The sequence below is a fragment of the Lathyrus oleraceus genome, chromosome 5, assembly GCF_024323335.1.
Source record: "Lathyrus oleraceus cultivar Zhongwan6 chromosome 5, CAAS_Psat_ZW6_1.0, whole genome shotgun sequence".
Classification (NCBI taxonomy): Eukaryota; Viridiplantae; Streptophyta; class Magnoliopsida; order Fabales; family Fabaceae; genus Lathyrus; species Lathyrus oleraceus.
Window position 1 is genome coordinate 636,737,271 of NC_066583.1, and position 17,106 is coordinate 636,754,376.

General features: G+C 34.7%; 2 protein-coding genes across 2 annotated transcripts; one reads left to right on the top strand and one right to left on the bottom strand.

The window, feature by feature from the left end:
- Positions 1 to 1,784: 1,784 nt before the first annotated feature.
- On the top strand, positions 1,785 to 7,063 carry LOC127087480 (homeobox-leucine zipper protein GLABRA 2). The gene is made up of 11 exons (NM_001426926.1): positions 1,785 to 2,052; positions 2,198 to 2,499; positions 2,759 to 2,876; positions 3,048 to 3,242; positions 3,343 to 3,720; positions 4,009 to 4,110; positions 5,337 to 5,546; positions 5,628 to 5,802; positions 5,889 to 6,160; positions 6,285 to 6,371; positions 6,478 to 7,063. The coding sequence occupies exons 1-11, from the start codon at positions 1,909 to 1,911 to the stop codon at positions 6,856 to 6,858; spliced, it is 2,364 nt and encodes a 787-aa protein (NP_001413855.1). The 5' UTR covers positions 1,785 to 1,908; the 3' UTR covers positions 6,859 to 7,063.
- A 1,016-nt stretch (positions 7,064 to 8,079) lies between these two features.
- On the bottom strand, positions 8,080 to 9,086 carry LOC127087481 (30S ribosomal protein S17, chloroplastic). The gene has a single exon (NM_001426927.1). The coding sequence runs from the start codon at positions 8,995 to 8,997 to the stop codon at positions 8,560 to 8,562; it is 438 nt and encodes a 145-aa protein (NP_001413856.1). The 5' UTR covers positions 8,998 to 9,086; the 3' UTR covers positions 8,080 to 8,559.
- Positions 9,087 to 17,106: the final 8,020 nt, after the last annotated feature.

Sequence of the window (17,106 nt, forward strand, 5' to 3'; positions counted from 1 at the left end):
CTGAGACCAAGTATTGTGATTTGAGCTTTCATCTGATGCAAGTATTTGGATCCACTTGAATTCGTCTGCTACATGGTCTTGATACAACTGTTATTTTGATCTTGTGTCTAATGCTTTATTCTGAGTTAATCAAGGAGTATTTCATCTGATACATAAGAAGACAAAGAAGACTGTTAGCTATGGAATTGCTTGCTTGGATGTGACTATCTTTATTTGATGCCTTGATCTTCATATTGCTAATTGCTTGTGGATATTTTCTTGACTCAGAGTCCAAAGGGAAAATGGATTTCTATATGACATTCTTGTGTATTAGATTGCATCACATTGGTCAGATCTTTTAAACTCTTAACTTTTAATTTTATGCTTAGGATTAGTCTCTTCATCTTCTCCCACTTCTTAAATTTCAAAATCTCTCCCCCTCTCTTTTCAAAAACCTTCTTTGCTTGTGATTTCAAAACTTAGACCTTATTTCAAATTAGAAGCTTTGGCCTTATGCCATTGCATTTTTTAAACTCTTTTCTTAATCAAATTTGTAAATGAACTTAACAATATTGACTTAAAATTTTAAAAGATAAAAAAAACTAACACTCATTCAAACTCTTGGGCCATTTGTGCCTCCTTTTAATTTAAATTTTGATTAAAAGCAATCCATTCATTTTAAAATTGTTATCACGAACTATGAGATTTTAATCCATCATTTTTATGTTGGTACGTAGGCACAAGTCTGAAGGTCTTGTCAAACACAAAAATATAATCAATGAATTATTTTCTCATCCCCACACTCTATTTTTCTCAAACATCTTTTATACCAAAAACATACACACACATAAAAAAAAGGCTCCCTAGGAGTACCTAGGACACTTTGGATGCTAACACCTTCCCTTTGTGTAACAAACCCCCTTACCTGCAATCTTTGGCATTTTATTAGTTTTGATTTGAAAATTTCTTATCTTTGATTTTTTTTCGTACTTTCCATTTTCCTTTGGAAACAATAAAAATGTGGTGGCGACTCTGGTTTTATTGACGTTAAACTTACCCATAGTTTGATGGTCATGAATTTACCGCTACATCTTCAATTTTAATATGTAAAATTGATTTAGATACGTTTGATTCCTCTTGAGTAAAATTAATTCAGCTTTTCAAAATTGATTATGTTTGAAGTTAGGTTTATTTGATTTTGCAGTGAAAAGAGTTGATTATAAATGAATTGATTATGTAAAATTGATTTTAATTAAAAGTAAATTGAAGTTAAAATGATTTATGTTTAAATAAATTTATTGAAAAATGAATTAAACAGTAAACTTTTTTACTGTAAAAACTACGTTTAAACTCAAAAATTATAATTTTTTTATTAAATTAGAATCAATTCTAAAGGCCGAATCAATTTTATTTTAAAATAACCAAATACCTCAAATCATTTCAAAATCAATTCTACATTTCTAAAATTATATGTCTTTTTTTAAAATTAAACCAAATATAAAATTTGTAATTTACATACATTTATTATCTTCAACTCACTTAAAAAAAAAGCCGAAGTTGCGCTAAGCTAGATTAGTCGCAGCCATCCTACAAAATAAATATAAAAAAAACCGTTGGAACCATAAATTCAACTTATAAATGTTAGTTGGTTGTTGACTTTCCTTTCCTTTTATTTTATCTAACAATCAATCCTACCAGCAACACTTCACTCCCCTTTCACATTTTACACAAGGACCAAACAAAACTATAAATATAATAACTCAAATTATTATTAATGGGAATAAAATAAAATATAAAAACAAAGCATTTTTCTTCCTTTTGTTTTTATATTCTTAAATTGTGCAATCCCTTCACCTACGTCTCTATCCTCTTTTCTTCACTGCCCCTACCCTTATGTAGCCATTCCCACACACTCTCTCTATACTCCTTATGTATCCTACACAAACTTCAATGACACAACCATTCAAAAACACACATTCTCCACAAACGTTGTCAATGTGTCCTGCAGACATGTCCAACAATCCTCCTCCTGCCAAAAACTTCTTCCCCTCTCCTGCTCTCTCTCTTAGTCTCGTAACTACACATCTCTTCAATCATGCAAATATTTTTCTTTCATATATTTTCTCCGTCCATATAATATGGACGAAGAAAACATATGGTTGAAGGTAAAAGTTCGTAAATATATACTATGGTTGTAAAATAATTATTTCTCTTTCAGGCGGGTATTTTTCGCCATGGTGGTGCTGCGGTGGAGGGCGAAGGTGCGACTACGAGTAACATGGAGGTGGAGGAAGGGGAGGAAGGGAGTACTATAGGCGGCGGCGGCGGCGAACGCGTGGAGGAAATTAGCAGTGAGTATTCAGGTCCATCAAAATCCAAATCAGAGGAAGATTTTGACGGAGATGAACATGAAGATGATGAGGAAGAAGATGAAGGTGGTGATGGAGACAATAAGAACAAGAAGAAGAAAAGGAAGAAATATCACAGACACACTGCTGAACAGATCAGATTCATGGAAGCGTGCGTATAATATAATCTTTTCTGTTATGTTTTTTCTTCACCTCTATGCGTGTGCCTTTTTTTGTTTGAAACACAATTAATACTCTTCTTTCATAATTCATAATTTATAATACATGTTTTTTTTTTGTCTCATTCTATTTATCATTTTCAATAAAAAAATAAAATTAGTAGTATTATTATTGAATATCATTCATAAGTGCAATTATTGAATATTAGTTAGTTTTAACAAGTGAAATAAGTAATGAATGTAATATTGTAGGCTTTTCAAAGAATCACCACACCCTGATGAAAAACAGAGACAACATCTTAGCAAGCAATTAGGACTTGCTCCAAGACAAGTCAAGTTTTGGTTCCAAAATCGTAGAACTCAAATTAAGGTATTTCTAATTATTTTTCTGTAACACCGACAGTACTGAAAAATATATATTGAATTGGTGTTTGTCCAAAATTATCATTGATATTTATGATTAAATATAATTTATTAATTTATTATTAATTTAATTTATTAACAATAGTATTCAACACTAAATATGATGTTTTTTTTTCAGGCAATACAAGAGAGACATGAAAATTCATTGTTGAAAACAGAAATAGAGAAACTAAGGGACAAAAACAAGACCCTAAGAGAGACCATAAACAAAGCTTGTTGCCCCAATTGTGGGGTACCTACCACAAACAGAGATGGTTCCATGCCAACTGAAGAACAACAACTTCGTATTGAAAATGCCAAACTCAAATCCGAGGTTAATTTTAAGTACACTTTAAACCTTTCTTATCTACTAGTTTACTTATCATGTCTATTATTAACCAATGCTCGGTGAATTCTGCTTCACAATGATATAGGTAGAGAAACTTCGAGCCGCGTTAGGGAAATATGCATCTGGAACAATGTCACCTTCATGTTCTACTAGCCATGATCAAGAGAATATAAAAAGTTCTTTGGATTTTTATACTGGAATTTTTGGTCTTGATGAGTCAAGGATAATGGATGTGGTGAACCAAGCAATGGAAGAGCTGATTAAGATGGCTACAACGGGGGAACCATTGTGGCTACGTAGCTTTGAGACCGGTCGTGAAATATTGAACTATGATGAATATCTGAAGGAGTTTGGAGGTGAAAATTCGGACAATGATAGGCCAAAGAGATCCATTGAAGCTTCAAGAGATACAGGAGTTGTTTTTGCAGATCTTCATAGCATTGTCCAATGTTTTCTTGATGCTGTAAGACACAAATTAATGCTTTTATATATTGAATTATTTTCTTCAATCATAAGAATAATATGATTATATACATCTTAATAGTCTTTTTATATTTTATAACTAAGCGATTATTTATTGTATGTTCGGATTCAGTGAGTTTGACAGAATCAAAACAAATGAACTTAAGTGATTACGTTAAAACTATAGAATTTTAAGATAATTTAAGTGGCATTGTGACAAGAATTTTTTTTGCATGTGCATATTTTGTCATGGGTAAGTTAAGAAGATATTTATTGTGTTATTTTGCAGAATCAATGGAAGGAAATGTTTCCATGTTTAATATCTAAGGCTGCAACCGTAGATATTATTTGCAAAGGAGAAGGTTCTAACAAGAATGGTGTTGCGCAACTGGTAAGATTTTTCGTTATCGATAAGAATCAAACTCGATATCTTATAGTTTAGGACACTCACGCGCTAGACACCGATAACTAATGATCGTCCCGCTAATGGTTAGTAGAATCGGTCTCTCGAAATAGTCTATTGTTGATCGGATACTGAATTTTCAAAAAATAAAAACATCAATGAAAGTTTGATACAACTTTATGCAATAATGGTAAATTGAATGTAATATCTAAAATGAACAAAATTTATTTCTTGCTATGAATCTGAAAGGAACAGTTCATACACGGATTCATTGATCTGGAAATATGGATATTATATTTTACAAAGTGGTCCAAAACATGACAAGCAAAAGAAAATGATGGTACCTCGTAGTTTTAAATGATGTTTTCTACTAGTAATAGTATATTTGAAAATGTTTTAGGTTAAAAAAAAGTTGAGTTAATTGTGGTATAATTTTACACTTTTGATTTTCACCAACAAAAATCTATATGCTTTTGGTTTCTTAACACATGCATTAATCTTTCTTTTGGGAAGTGAAAGTGCTTGTCAACTTTTCCTCTTCTTTAACCACAATCTTTATTTATCTATTTCATAGAAATGTACTATAGATAAAGACACAGAAAAATATTAAAAGTTCAATGTCATTTAGACTTTTAGTAACACTTGGCACTTTCTTCTCATACATATCTTGCCCTTTTCATCTTAATTGGAATCTCTTTCTTTCTCAATAACATGTTACCCTATGTGGTGGATTTACAAGTGTCTCATGTATATTACTCACTTTACAAGATTTAGGTCCAATCCAAAATCTAAATCCTTCTACTTCTTTGTATGTGTCTGGTTATATAGATGTTCAAGTTTTTCAATAATTGATGTTTTAGTAATGTATAATGTATTCAAATTAAATTTTAGGAATCAAGTATAATTATTTTGAATCAAATATATATAATTGTATATTTTTTTACTTCTATACACTAATTTTAAACAACTATTTTCTATTTAAAAATAAAAGTTGAATATGATTTTTACATATATATATTGAGAGAAATTTAATAAAGAGAATAATAAATTTTTAACAAATTGTAATTATTAGCTATATTAATATATTTTCTATTATTATAAATTCAAAATAGAATATAATAAAAATTTAAAATTAATATCTACTATATGAAATGATCAACATTCATTGTGGGACGGAGGGAGTAAATATCCTTAATTTTGTATTGGGCACACAGATGTTTGCTGAGCTGCAAATGCTAACACCAATGGTGGCCACTAGAGAAGTGTATTTTGTCAGATACTGCAAACAATTAAGTGGTGAAAAATGGGCAATTGTTGATGTGTCCATAGACAAAGTAGAAGACAACATTGATATGTCTCTCATGAAATGCAGAAAACGTCCATCTGGTTGCATTATTGAAGATAAGTCAAATGGTCATTGCAAAGTACGTAATATATTACCAATTCAAGTTCCAAATATGTTTCCATTTTTGTTACATATGGAACATAAAATAAACATTTAATAGGTAACATGGGTGGAGCATTTAGAGTGTCAAAGGAGCACAGTTCATTCAATGTTTAGAACCATCGTCAACAGTGGCCTAGCCTTTGGGGCAAAGCATTGGATTGCGACGTTTCAACTTCAATGCGAACGACTAGTTTTCTTCATGGCAACAAATGTCCCCATGAAGGATTCAACTGGTGAGTGAGTAATGAACTCTACAAAAAAAAGTTCTTATGTTAAGTGATTGTGCAGTAAAGAGATTAGTGATGAAAAACAATGTTAGGTGTTGCTACATTGGCTGGAAGAAAAAGCATTTTGAAGTTGGCACAAAGAATGACATGGAGTTTCTGTCAAGCTGTTAGTGCATCAAGCTTCCATACATGGACCAAAGTTACTAGTAAAACTGGAGAAGACATAAGGATTAGTTCTCGAAAGAATTTGAATGATCCCGGTGAACCTCTAGGGTTGATCCTTTGCGCAGTTTCTTCTGTATGGTTACCTGTATATCATAATGTTCTGTTTGATTTCTTGAGGGACGAAGCTCGTCGAACTGAGGTACAAATACATTGACAGTGTAAAATAAGTTCAATCATATCGATATTCGTTGAGATAATTTAGAAAGTAATAAAATAAAAAATGACATTATGATTTGCGTTGACGATTATTATCATTATGACAGTGGGATATCATGTCTAGTGGCGGAGCAGTGCAGACAATTGCAAATTTAGCCAAAGGACAAGACAGAGGCAATGCAGTAACAATCCAAGTAAGTTGTTACTAAATGTTAAAAACAGAACACAATGAAAAAATGCAAGTTAAATTTAAAACACGATTGTAAGTAAAATCATGGATTGCTTTTTCTCACCTTGCAGACGATTAAATCTAAAGAGAACAATATGTGGATACTGCAAGATAGCTGCACAAACTCTTATGAATCAATGGTGGTATATGCTCCTGTGGACATTGCTGGTATTCAGTCTGTGATGACAGGATGCGACTCGAGCAATCTTGCCATACTTCCATCAGGATTCTCAATTGTTCCCGATGGCTTAGAGTCGAGGCCAATGGTAATTACTTCGAGGCGGGAGGAGAAAAACATAGAGGGAGGATCTTTGTTTACAATAGCATTCCAGATTCTTACCAATGCTTCTCCAACAGCCAAATTAACAATGGAGTCTGTGGACTCTGTTAACTCTCTTGTATCATGTACATTGAAACATATCAGAACAAGTTTACATTGTGAAGATGGTTAAGTCAAAATCAGACAATTGATGGATAGATTTAAATTATTAGTGATAATAATCTTCTGGCTTTTTCTTTTTGGTTAGTGTTCGGTTTGGTGAAAAACAGCTAGTGTTTCTCCCCTAGGTAGAAAGAGAGACAAGAAACCTTAACCATCTCTTGTATATAATTATCACATTATTTGTTAATTCCTTATGTGGGTGATTTTTTTGCGCATTATGGCTTTTGTCATTGATTTGATGGCTCACATTGCTATTGCTATTGCTAATGTTTGTTCTCATCACGAAATTAAATCAAACCAGTAACCTGAAAACAGAATCTCACAACCCATATTTCGGCTAAACCATAAAAACAGAAATACACAGAAACAAAGTTAGGCAGTAAAACAAACCAGAAAACACGGCAATGCAATATTGCACTGAAAACAGAATTGAAGAATTGCTATTAACAATATGCAGCAGTAGAAGAAGCAGTGAACCAATCTCTTAAGTAAACATTTATCATATATGTGTTTATATATAAGTTATTGTTATATCAAAAACATAAAATGAAGTCAACTTATTTTCATTTAAACTATAAAATATTTTCATAAGCTATCCTGAAGAGCTGATGGACATGTTATAACTTGTTTTCTTAAGTTCTCTCAAACAATCTCATAAGTACTAATACTAAAAGATAAGCCTAAATAAGTCAATTCAGAAATCGCTGAGACAAAAGGCCCAAGAAAATGAACAGGTCCGAATAAGAAAAGACATTAAACGCATCACCATTACACTTGTCTCCTACTTATAGAATCATGCTCCATAGAAGTCGATTAAGTCCAATCAATTCTTGAACCTTGATTTAAAAAGTGGCTTAGCAAACAAACACGTTTGCAAGATTGTCTTCTGAAGCAATCTTCTCAACTGGAACATCTTTAGAGCTAATTATTGACTCAAAATGATAGCCATAACTCATGAGCAGTTACTTCACCAACAAGTTCTGGCTGAGCACTGCATGTTTGCCATCTTTTAGATAATTAAGCTCTGCAGACTGCAATCCACCTTTATGTAGAAAGCAAAGTATTCTCGCATTACAGTACAAATTCTAAACATGCAAAACTACGCAGTGGCCGGCCGATTATACTAATCAAGTTTCAAAGACGAGACCTATGAAAACAAAAATCTGGATGGAGAAGCTAGATAGTTCCACCTTAACAAAAAATTACAATTTCTATGAAGGAAAAATTCAGCACATCGAACATTGAAGAATCCTAGATGGAACAATTCTTCCATTAATTGACACCAAAACTAAGAATTTGGGTTCGCAGCAATCAGAGAATCCAAATCCTGCCAATAAACAATTCAAGAGCACTCCTCTTGGTAGGAAGACACTCCCATAAAAACCATTAAAACCCATATAATTTTGAGCAACCTAACCAAACATTTCATCAAACACCTACCCTTCAAATTAAACAATGAAGAAATTATCACACATTACACTAATCAATTAAGCTTTTTTTTTCACAATAAGCAACAACACCATTCATTTCTCAATTCCAATTTCTTCATATTAGTACACAAAACAACTGCAACTCACATCATATCCAACAAACATTTTCACAATAAAAATTACAACGCAAATTACATAACCTAAGAACATTGCAAAAAAATAGCGATAAAACTAAAGAGCAAGAGTAAGAGATTGCAAGCCTAATCCTGAGCCTGTTCCTTTCACTCTTGCTGAGACTGAAGCGGAATGCCAAGCTCGCCAGACGAACCAGCCTTCTTTGATTTCCTAGAAGGAGCAGGAACAGCGAGAAAGGTCTTTTTCTTGCTAATCGGTCTAGTTTTAAGAAGCTGAACAATATCACCGACCTTGAAATCGTTTTCAGGATCATGAGCCTGATACTTCTTCTTCAGCCTGATTCGCTTTTGGTATTTCGGATGAGGTGCCAAACGGGTAACCTCCACCGCCACCGTCTTGTTGCCGCTGGCGCATACGACCTTTCCTTCCATTGTTTTCATAGCTTTGATTGCCGGAAACGGAAGAGAACGGGTCTGGGTTTGGGTTTGGGGAGAGGAAATGGGGTTTGAGAAACGGTTGAGGCCGATTCCATTTCCGGTGAAGAATGGTGATGAGAGCTTAGCGGGGAGTTGCAGAAGCGACATTGTTGAATGGATAAGAAAGATGATAAAACTGACTCTATTTATTTGATTCTCTTACTTGTCTGTGCCTACGGTGCATGTTAATACACTGCGCCATCGTTTCTCACAACATTCAACCACCATATAAATAAATATTGTAATTGTTGCCTCTAGTAATTTAATTTAATGTTTTATTTTATTCTTTTAATTAAAAAAATGTTACATATTCGTCCTATAAAAATCATTAGGTTACTTGAAATAGTCTCTTTCGATAGTTTTTTTCTTAAATACTAATTTTCGTTTAGATGATAATTTTGATGAATTTTTATTATCTGTAATGGTTTTTTTTTATTTAATAGAATATGATATATTGTTTTTAATGAATAACATGAAACACAATTCATTCATTTGAAATCACAAAAATACGAGCAAACAAACTCTCTCCTCACCAAAACCCTAAATATCGCCGCCCTTCTTTTTCCTTTTATCTCTGGCCATCAAAACCTTCAACAGAGAAACCAAAATTATTTTCGTGTTCCTTATCTCTTCGTTTACCTAATGGACCAAATCGTTCGTCTTTTCAAGTCACCAATGTCAGACCTTCCTCCGTCCTTGTTTCAGGACACTACTACTCTTAACAGAAAACGAAACTAATATGTCCTTCTTCATGCCGCCTTAGGCTTCATTTTTTGTCATGGCGAGTATTTATTTTCTCTAATTTATGAATCTATGCTTTATTGAGGATAATGATCAATTTGAGTTGAAACTCTAACTTTCTCTTATTCTCTCATCCAAATTTTGGACATATGAAAAATTGTTATTGAAAGATTGACATTTGGATTTTATTATTAAGAGACATATAAATGAAAGATTGATGTATTGTATAAAGTATATGGTTCAAAAGCACATGCTAGACATGTTGGATTGCTCTAAAACAAAAGCATGTACATGAAATCGCTCTGATCAAGGAGAATGGCTTGATTACATCATTATAAATGATTGTATATGTAATATGTTTTAAAAAGTGAACATAACATTATGTTAAAATAACTTTAACATTGAAAACCACAATGCTATAAACATTTAATTTTAGGAGCTGAAATTGTATTAAATAGTAAATGTATCATTTAATATGATAGACTCTCATTTTTAATGATTTGAACATGTGTGGAAAAGGCTAAGAGAAGTATTGGTAAAGAGAGTTAAATAGATGCAGTATACTTTAACATCCAAAGGTGGAGACCAACATGAAGTATAAGTCAAATCATTTAGAGATATTTATTGATAACACATGTGTTGTATCTTGGAAAATGAGAACACGACTTCGCGAAGCGTAATCGCACGCTCGCGGGATGGACTAACATAGTCGCCATCAAACTTCATTTATTCCTAAAAAGGAAAGGGGAAATATCGATAAAACCCAAGAAAGAACGACAATGATATTGGTCATCGCAACCAGATCATGAGGGTTGGGAGGCTTGAGCCTCAACCACTCCACCATGACCCTTATCTGTCAAGCAAATGCATGGATAAATATATAAGAGAAAAAATGAAACTAAAACAATAAAACACCAAAAATAAAAAATGGGTCGTGCAAGACTTGAACTCAGGCCATGGGGGTTGGGAGGCGTGAGCCTTAACCACAACACTCATGACCTTTACTTGCCAATAAATGAACATAACTAATACAAAAAGGAAGAAAACACATATGATGGAAAATAGAAAAAGAAATCCATGGCAGACCAAACATGAACCAAAATGGAGAAAATAAACAACATTAGCAACCAACTCCTTATCAATGCAACAAACTAAATTCCCCCATTGTAACAGAACAACAAGCATACTCAACACAAAAAATGCATTATGAAAAGAAATCAAACAAAACAATACCATAAAACCAAAAAGCAAACAACACATCTAAAAATAGTAAAAACAAACTCAAACGTGAATCGTACCGAAAACAAAAATAAATGAAATGGCAAATGGCAGAATTGAAATAAATGTTGATGTCAAGGAGAAACAACAAAGTTTCCTAGACGTTATTGTTGAATTGATGACGCAGTTGTCGTTGTTGTGTTGTCGGGGAAAAAAGAACCTTGGTGGTGTGTGTGGCGGATGGAGTGTTTGAAGGTGGATGTGAGGTTAAAGAGAAGGTTGTGGTGAGATGTTTGAGATATGGATGGAGGGAGGAATTTTCAAGGCTTGGTGAAGAGGAGAGTGAATAAGTTGAATATTATGAAGGAAGTGTGATAGAGGTGTAGTTGTTTTTTTATGGTGGTTGTTGTTACTCACATGGTTGAAGGAGGCAGAGGTTAAGTGTGTTATGGAGGAGGAAGAGTGAGGTTAAGGTTTCAGTGGTGGAGGAAAGAGAAGGTTTGCAATGAGATGGTTGATGTTAGAATCTTGTTCGTCGATGATAGAGTGAAGAGGTTAGGGATGGTGGTTATACGAGGGTGAGGGCAGAAGGAAGAGGTCAAGTGTGATGGTGACAGAACACGGCACAACGGAGGGAGAAGAAGGGTTGTGTTCAGAGGTGTGGAATAATGGTGGGATAAGGAAAGGAGAAGAAGGTAGTGGTTAAGAGTGAAAGGAAAAAGAGAGATATTGTGAGGGAGGAAGTTCATAAATAATCCAAATGGTTAATCGTGTTTTCAGTTTTTCAAAAGGAAATGGTAGTCACTTTATGAGGTATGTGAGATAGAATTTCAAAGTGAGTGGCCACGTTTTTCATTTTGAAAGACGTTGAGGCTTTTGTCCTTTTGTGTGTGTGCTCCTTCTTAATGACGTGCCCTCCCCAAATTATGGAAAGAAAATCCACCCTCCATCTTACAGCTGGTTGCCGTTGGGAGTGCCTATATTTTGTGGTATCTTCCCAATTTCTGTCTCTCTCTCTCTCTCTCTCTCTCTCTCTCTCTCTCTCTCTAATTCGTTAAACAACAAACTTGGAAAAAAACCAATCCCCAATGCTAGTTGGCCACATTTTTAGCATCTTTCAGCAACAAAATAAGAGAGTCAAGTTGAGAAGGGACACATGTCACTTAAGGATAAGAGAGGAGAAGATATTTTTGTTATTTTCTTGATTTTCTCTTTCAAAAAATTAATTATTGAATGGAAATTCAAAAATTAATAAAACATAAACGACACAACCAAAATTAAAACTAAAAACACGATTAATTCTAAATAATTGTCCTGATTATTTTGCCTATAAAATAGAAATAAACAAATCAAAAGTGAATAAAATCGAGGGCAAAAAATGTCCAAAAAATTAAAATGAATGCACCATATTGATAGGTGTGAAATAAACTTCTAAAAACATACAGGTTTTTGTCAAATTTTGAAATAAAATATGCTCGGTTAAAATGCTCAGGCGGATCAAAATGTGACCGAAGAAGTAGCCAAAAAATAAAACGAGCTCACCAGGTTAAACTACGTGAAACATAAGTTGATAAAACTGATGTCTGCAAGCTCAATTTGGAAATTTTTCGCGCGTTGATTTGTCACCCATTTGAAAATTGATTCAACCGGTTTTCCTGTAGATCCGAAATTTTTTTTCGACTGATATTCTAGGCATTATACGGTATGAGATGCATCTTGTGATATGAAGAGATGTAAACGCTATGATGTATGTATTGATTTGACGATTCATGATCAAAATTTGGATGTGACAACATGTTTTCAAGTTGATGCATAATAGAGAGTGTGACATTATGACACGGGTAAATTCATGTGACTGCTTTCTTGTTTCACCATACTTTGTTCGTTACTGAGTGTTGAATGCATTTCAGAATTAAGATTTTTATTTGAATATAAATTACTTCAATCATATGGTTGTGCAGGCTTATCAACAATTTACAGGTATAAACATGATCATGTACTATAGTCCAACAATTATTCAAATGGATGGCTTCAAGGCCAACAAGTTGGCTATTCTTTTATCCCTCATTGTTGTTGGCATGAACATTTTCATAACAGTTATTGGCATTTACCTTATTAACAATACAGGGCAGAAAAAACTTTCCCTTGAAGCTAGTGGAAATATACCCAAGCGCATCGCACGCTCGAACATACAATAGAGTCGCCATCGAACTTTATTTATTCTTGAAGAAAAGGGAAAACATCGATAAAACCTAGGGGAAGAGAAAATGGATAAGGAAGTCGATTATGCAAGGGAAAGGTATTAGCATCCCTCATATCCGTTGTACTCAACGGGAACCATTTTGATTGTTCTTTCTCGAATGGGTGTTACTATCTAAAGATACTCGTGAAAGTATAAAGGGAAGAGAAAAGAATAGGTAGAGTGCTCGGAGAGGATTAGGGACCTCATGCCTACGTATCCTTATAGTGAAATAAGGAATTCAGAGCTCCGTAGTTCATAGAACTAATGGTGGGAGATGAAAAGAAGAATGATAACAAATATGGTTTGGACCAAAGAATAATATGGCTTGACTCCAAAAAGGGATGAAATTTGAGCCCAAAAGGGAAACTGGCATGATCCAATATGTGGGGGGCCTAAGGGATGGTACTGCTATATATGGTTGGGCCGAAAATAAAGGGAATTAAGTGTTTGGCATCAAGGCAAATAACTCACGGTTCAAAGGCAGACATTGAATGCAGCTCAAAGAAATAATATATTTGGCTCCAAGAGAGACAACAAGGGGGAGTAGAAGTGGTGTTGCTGAGGTAACATGTATTTGTTTAGTAGTGACCATCTAATAAGTACTAATTATGTGCTCACGTGTTGGAGCAATGGGAAAGACATCTGACAGTTTTGGAGTGAGCTTTTGTGTTAGTAGTATTTTGCATATCCTGATATTAACTACTAATTATTTTGTGTTATGCATGAATAAGTATATGAATGATTGCATGCTAATAATTGTTAGTTAGTAGGATTGTATGCTACTAACTATGAGCTAATTGAGTGAATGCATGACTAAATTGTGAATGATTGCATGTCTGTCTAATTAACTTTGGAACATTGTTTTGTGTGGCATTTATGATGAATGCTATGCTACAACTATGATGAATATTGTTGTTGATAAAATTGTATGCTCTCATAATCTTCTGTTGTATGTCACTTATTCTGATTTAATGAATGCTATATATCTTGAAGAATTGTTTTGCCATAATTTTCCAAAGGGGAGATTGTTGTTCTTTTTTGAATTGGCTATATTTTACAAAACAATAACATGGAGAAGTATTCAAGTTTTCCAAGCTAATTCAAGATGATTTTATAGTGTATAAGGGACACATATTGGACGCGATGTCATAACATGTGGGTACGACATTTGGGCCTTGCTCAACAGGTCAGATTGTTGTGTTTTGGGATGAATTTTCTGTTGAAAATTCAGTTAGATTTTATTGCTTTTATTTAGCAATATAATTATATGATTCTTTTTGAACAATTGTAAAGATAAAATTGGATTTAAATATGATTTAAATTTTAATTCCATCAATTCCAGTCAATTTACCGACAAGTCTACAACTAGCCCTTTGGCTTATCTTTTCAGATCCTTTATGGTTATACACATCTATTCAGGGACACACCTCTATGGTTAACCCCATTCCTTCTGGGACACACCTTTATGGTTAACCCCCATATTTACTTGGTTTTGACCCCACAATTCAGGGACACACCTCCATGGTTAACCCATTTCCTTTTGGGACACACCTTTATGGTTAAACCCCGTCTTTCCTTGGTTTTTACCTCACAATTCAGGGACGCACCTCCATGGTTAACCCCTTTCCTTTTGCGAAACACCTTTATGGTTAAACCCCGTCTTTCCTTAGTTTTTACCTCACAATTCAGGGACGCACCTCCATGGTTAACCCCTTTCCCCTTGGGACACACCTTTATGGTTAACCCCCATTTCTTGGTTTTGACACCATAATTCAGGTTGACACCTTCATGATTATATACCTCTTTGGGAGACACCTCTATGGTTAACATCCTTTGCCTCTTTTGGGACACACCTTTATGGTTAAACCCATTCTCCTCTTGGTTTTAACACCATTCCCTTACCATATTTGTCCTAGTGCTTCATTAAGATCCTTGTCATATCAGTTCCAATGCTTTGACAAGTTCATGTTTTCTTTACTTACCATGTAAGTCCCAGTGCTTTGGCAAGCCTTTTCCTTCCGGTTTAAACACCACCCCCAATTATCTTTTCTCATTCTTTGTCCTACAAACTACGAAGCTCTGACTTTCTTATTGCACTATAAGGATACATAGGCACGAGGATACAAATCCTTGAAGAGCATTTTTCTTTTCTTTCCCACCCTTTCTCTCTCTAGTTCCACGAACTACGAGGCTCTAACTTTCTCATTGCACCATGAGAATACATAGGCATGAAGGCCCTAATCCTCCTCGAGCACTCTTTTTCTAACCCATTTTCTGTTTTGAAGGTATATGAAGATATCAACACCCATTCAAGCAAGAGCATTCAAAATGGTTTCCATGAAGTACCATGGATGCGAGGGGTGTTAATACCTTCCCTTTGCATAACCGAATTACTTATTCGTTTCTTTGTTCCCCCTTGGATTTTATTGATATTTTCCCTTTCCTCTTTTGGGATAAATAAGTCTGGTGGCGAATATGTTATATAATCGATCATACGATACGTTCGGGTATATTTCGTCCAGTTTCATCTTCCCAGCAACCTCTCAATATCCTCCTTGATCTTCGACATTATTTCTGGTGCAAACCTCCTAGGCAGCTGCTTCACTGGCTTCTTTCCCGACCAAATTGGTAGTTTCAATTCCACCATATCTCGACTCAGCCCTGACATTTTATTATAGTCCCAGGCGAAAAAATCTTTAAATTCTTTGAGAAGTTCAACCACTTCCTTCTTCATGCCCGATACTATCTTGGGATTGATGTATATTGGCCTTTTTACTTCTCCTTCACCCAAATCTACCTCTTATATAGGGATCCTGGGCCTACATTTTCTTGTTAGTTTCTTGTGGGTCTTTTTCAAACCCCAAAGACTCGTTGTCATATATGCAATCGAGCCCCTGGCTTTCTGAAGCTCTTGTTTGGCCCTTTGGGCCATCTCTAAGACTCTCAAAGCTTTTGAATTTGGCTTCACAAGCCATATTCTGGAAATTCTCAGCCTCTAAGGCCGATTTTAATCTGTTCTCAGCCATGTAGGCCAAAATTTGAGCCAATGATCTTGCCTCAATAGTCATCTTCATTGACCATTGTCCACCCTGTAAGGGGTAGACTTTCTCCCTCGATAGGTTGACTCTCTGCCTTCTCTTTGTCCCAAATTAACCCATAGTTGAGGTATAGGTTCAAGGAATAATTAGAGTCCTTTTGAGAGGTATAAACCTCCTCCGCTGCATAACATGACAAAATCTTCGCCATATTCCTATCAAAATATTTCCTTCCGACCTTCCCAACTTCAGTTTTATAGTAACTCTGGTCGGCTTCTATGTTCTTAACAATTCCATCCTCTCACCATATGGGCACCCTCTGGTGCAGCGTCGAAGGCACCACAAATATACCATGAATCCATTCATGGCTGAGGAGTGAATTGTAATTTGCATTGGATGTTATCACCATAAATAATGTTGGCTTTGAAGTCGAGCCAACTAATAGGTCCACTTAAATTACACCTATAATGTGGCTGGTTTTGCCCTCATAATTGGATAAAACCATGTTGTAGGGTCGAAGATCTTCATCGGTCTTCCCCATCTTCTTAAATAATGAGTGCGACATTAGGTTGACTGTTGCGTCGCCACCAACAAACACTTTATTAACGACCATGCTATCTACCTTAATCCTGATGAATAGTGGTTTTAAATGATACATCATTCCAAGGCTAGGGCTTTCAAAGATAACATGTTGTTCTTTGACGGCGTTGTTGTTCATGATGTAATAGCAAAGAGGCTTCTAATTAGCCACTCATCCTATACATAATCCTCCTCATCCTCATAAACTTTTGAAACTCTATCATATTCCACAGGAAAAATTGAAACTTTGAAGTAATTGATCTGCAAATCGTCTTCAGACTCATTGTCGACCATCTCGTTGTCAGACTATGGTGTGTACTCTAGTTCTTTGTCTTTCGACTGAGGTGTGTACTGGGGTGCTTCCTTCTCTAGTTAAGGAGTGTAATCTGGTGCCTCATTCTC

What these genes read in the sequence shown, in the direction of transcription:
- LOC127087480 (NM_001426926.1), top strand. Translation starts at nt 1,909, where the DNA reads ATGTATCCTACACAAACTTCAATGACACAACCATTCAAAAACACACAT. An exon ending in CAGATCAGATTCATGGAAGC is followed by an intron (nt 2,500 to 2,758) that starts GTGCGTATAATA and finishes GTAATATTGTAG; the next exon opens with GCTTTTCAAAGAATCACCAC. An exon ending in AGAATGGTGTTGCGCAACTG is followed by an intron (nt 4,111 to 5,336) that starts GTAAGATTTTTC and finishes TTGGGCACACAG; the next exon opens with ATGTTTGCTGAGCTGCAAAT.
- LOC127087481 (NM_001426927.1), bottom strand. Translation starts at nt 8,997, where the DNA reads ATGTCGCTTCTGCAACTCCCCGCTAAGCTCTCATCACCATTCTTCACC.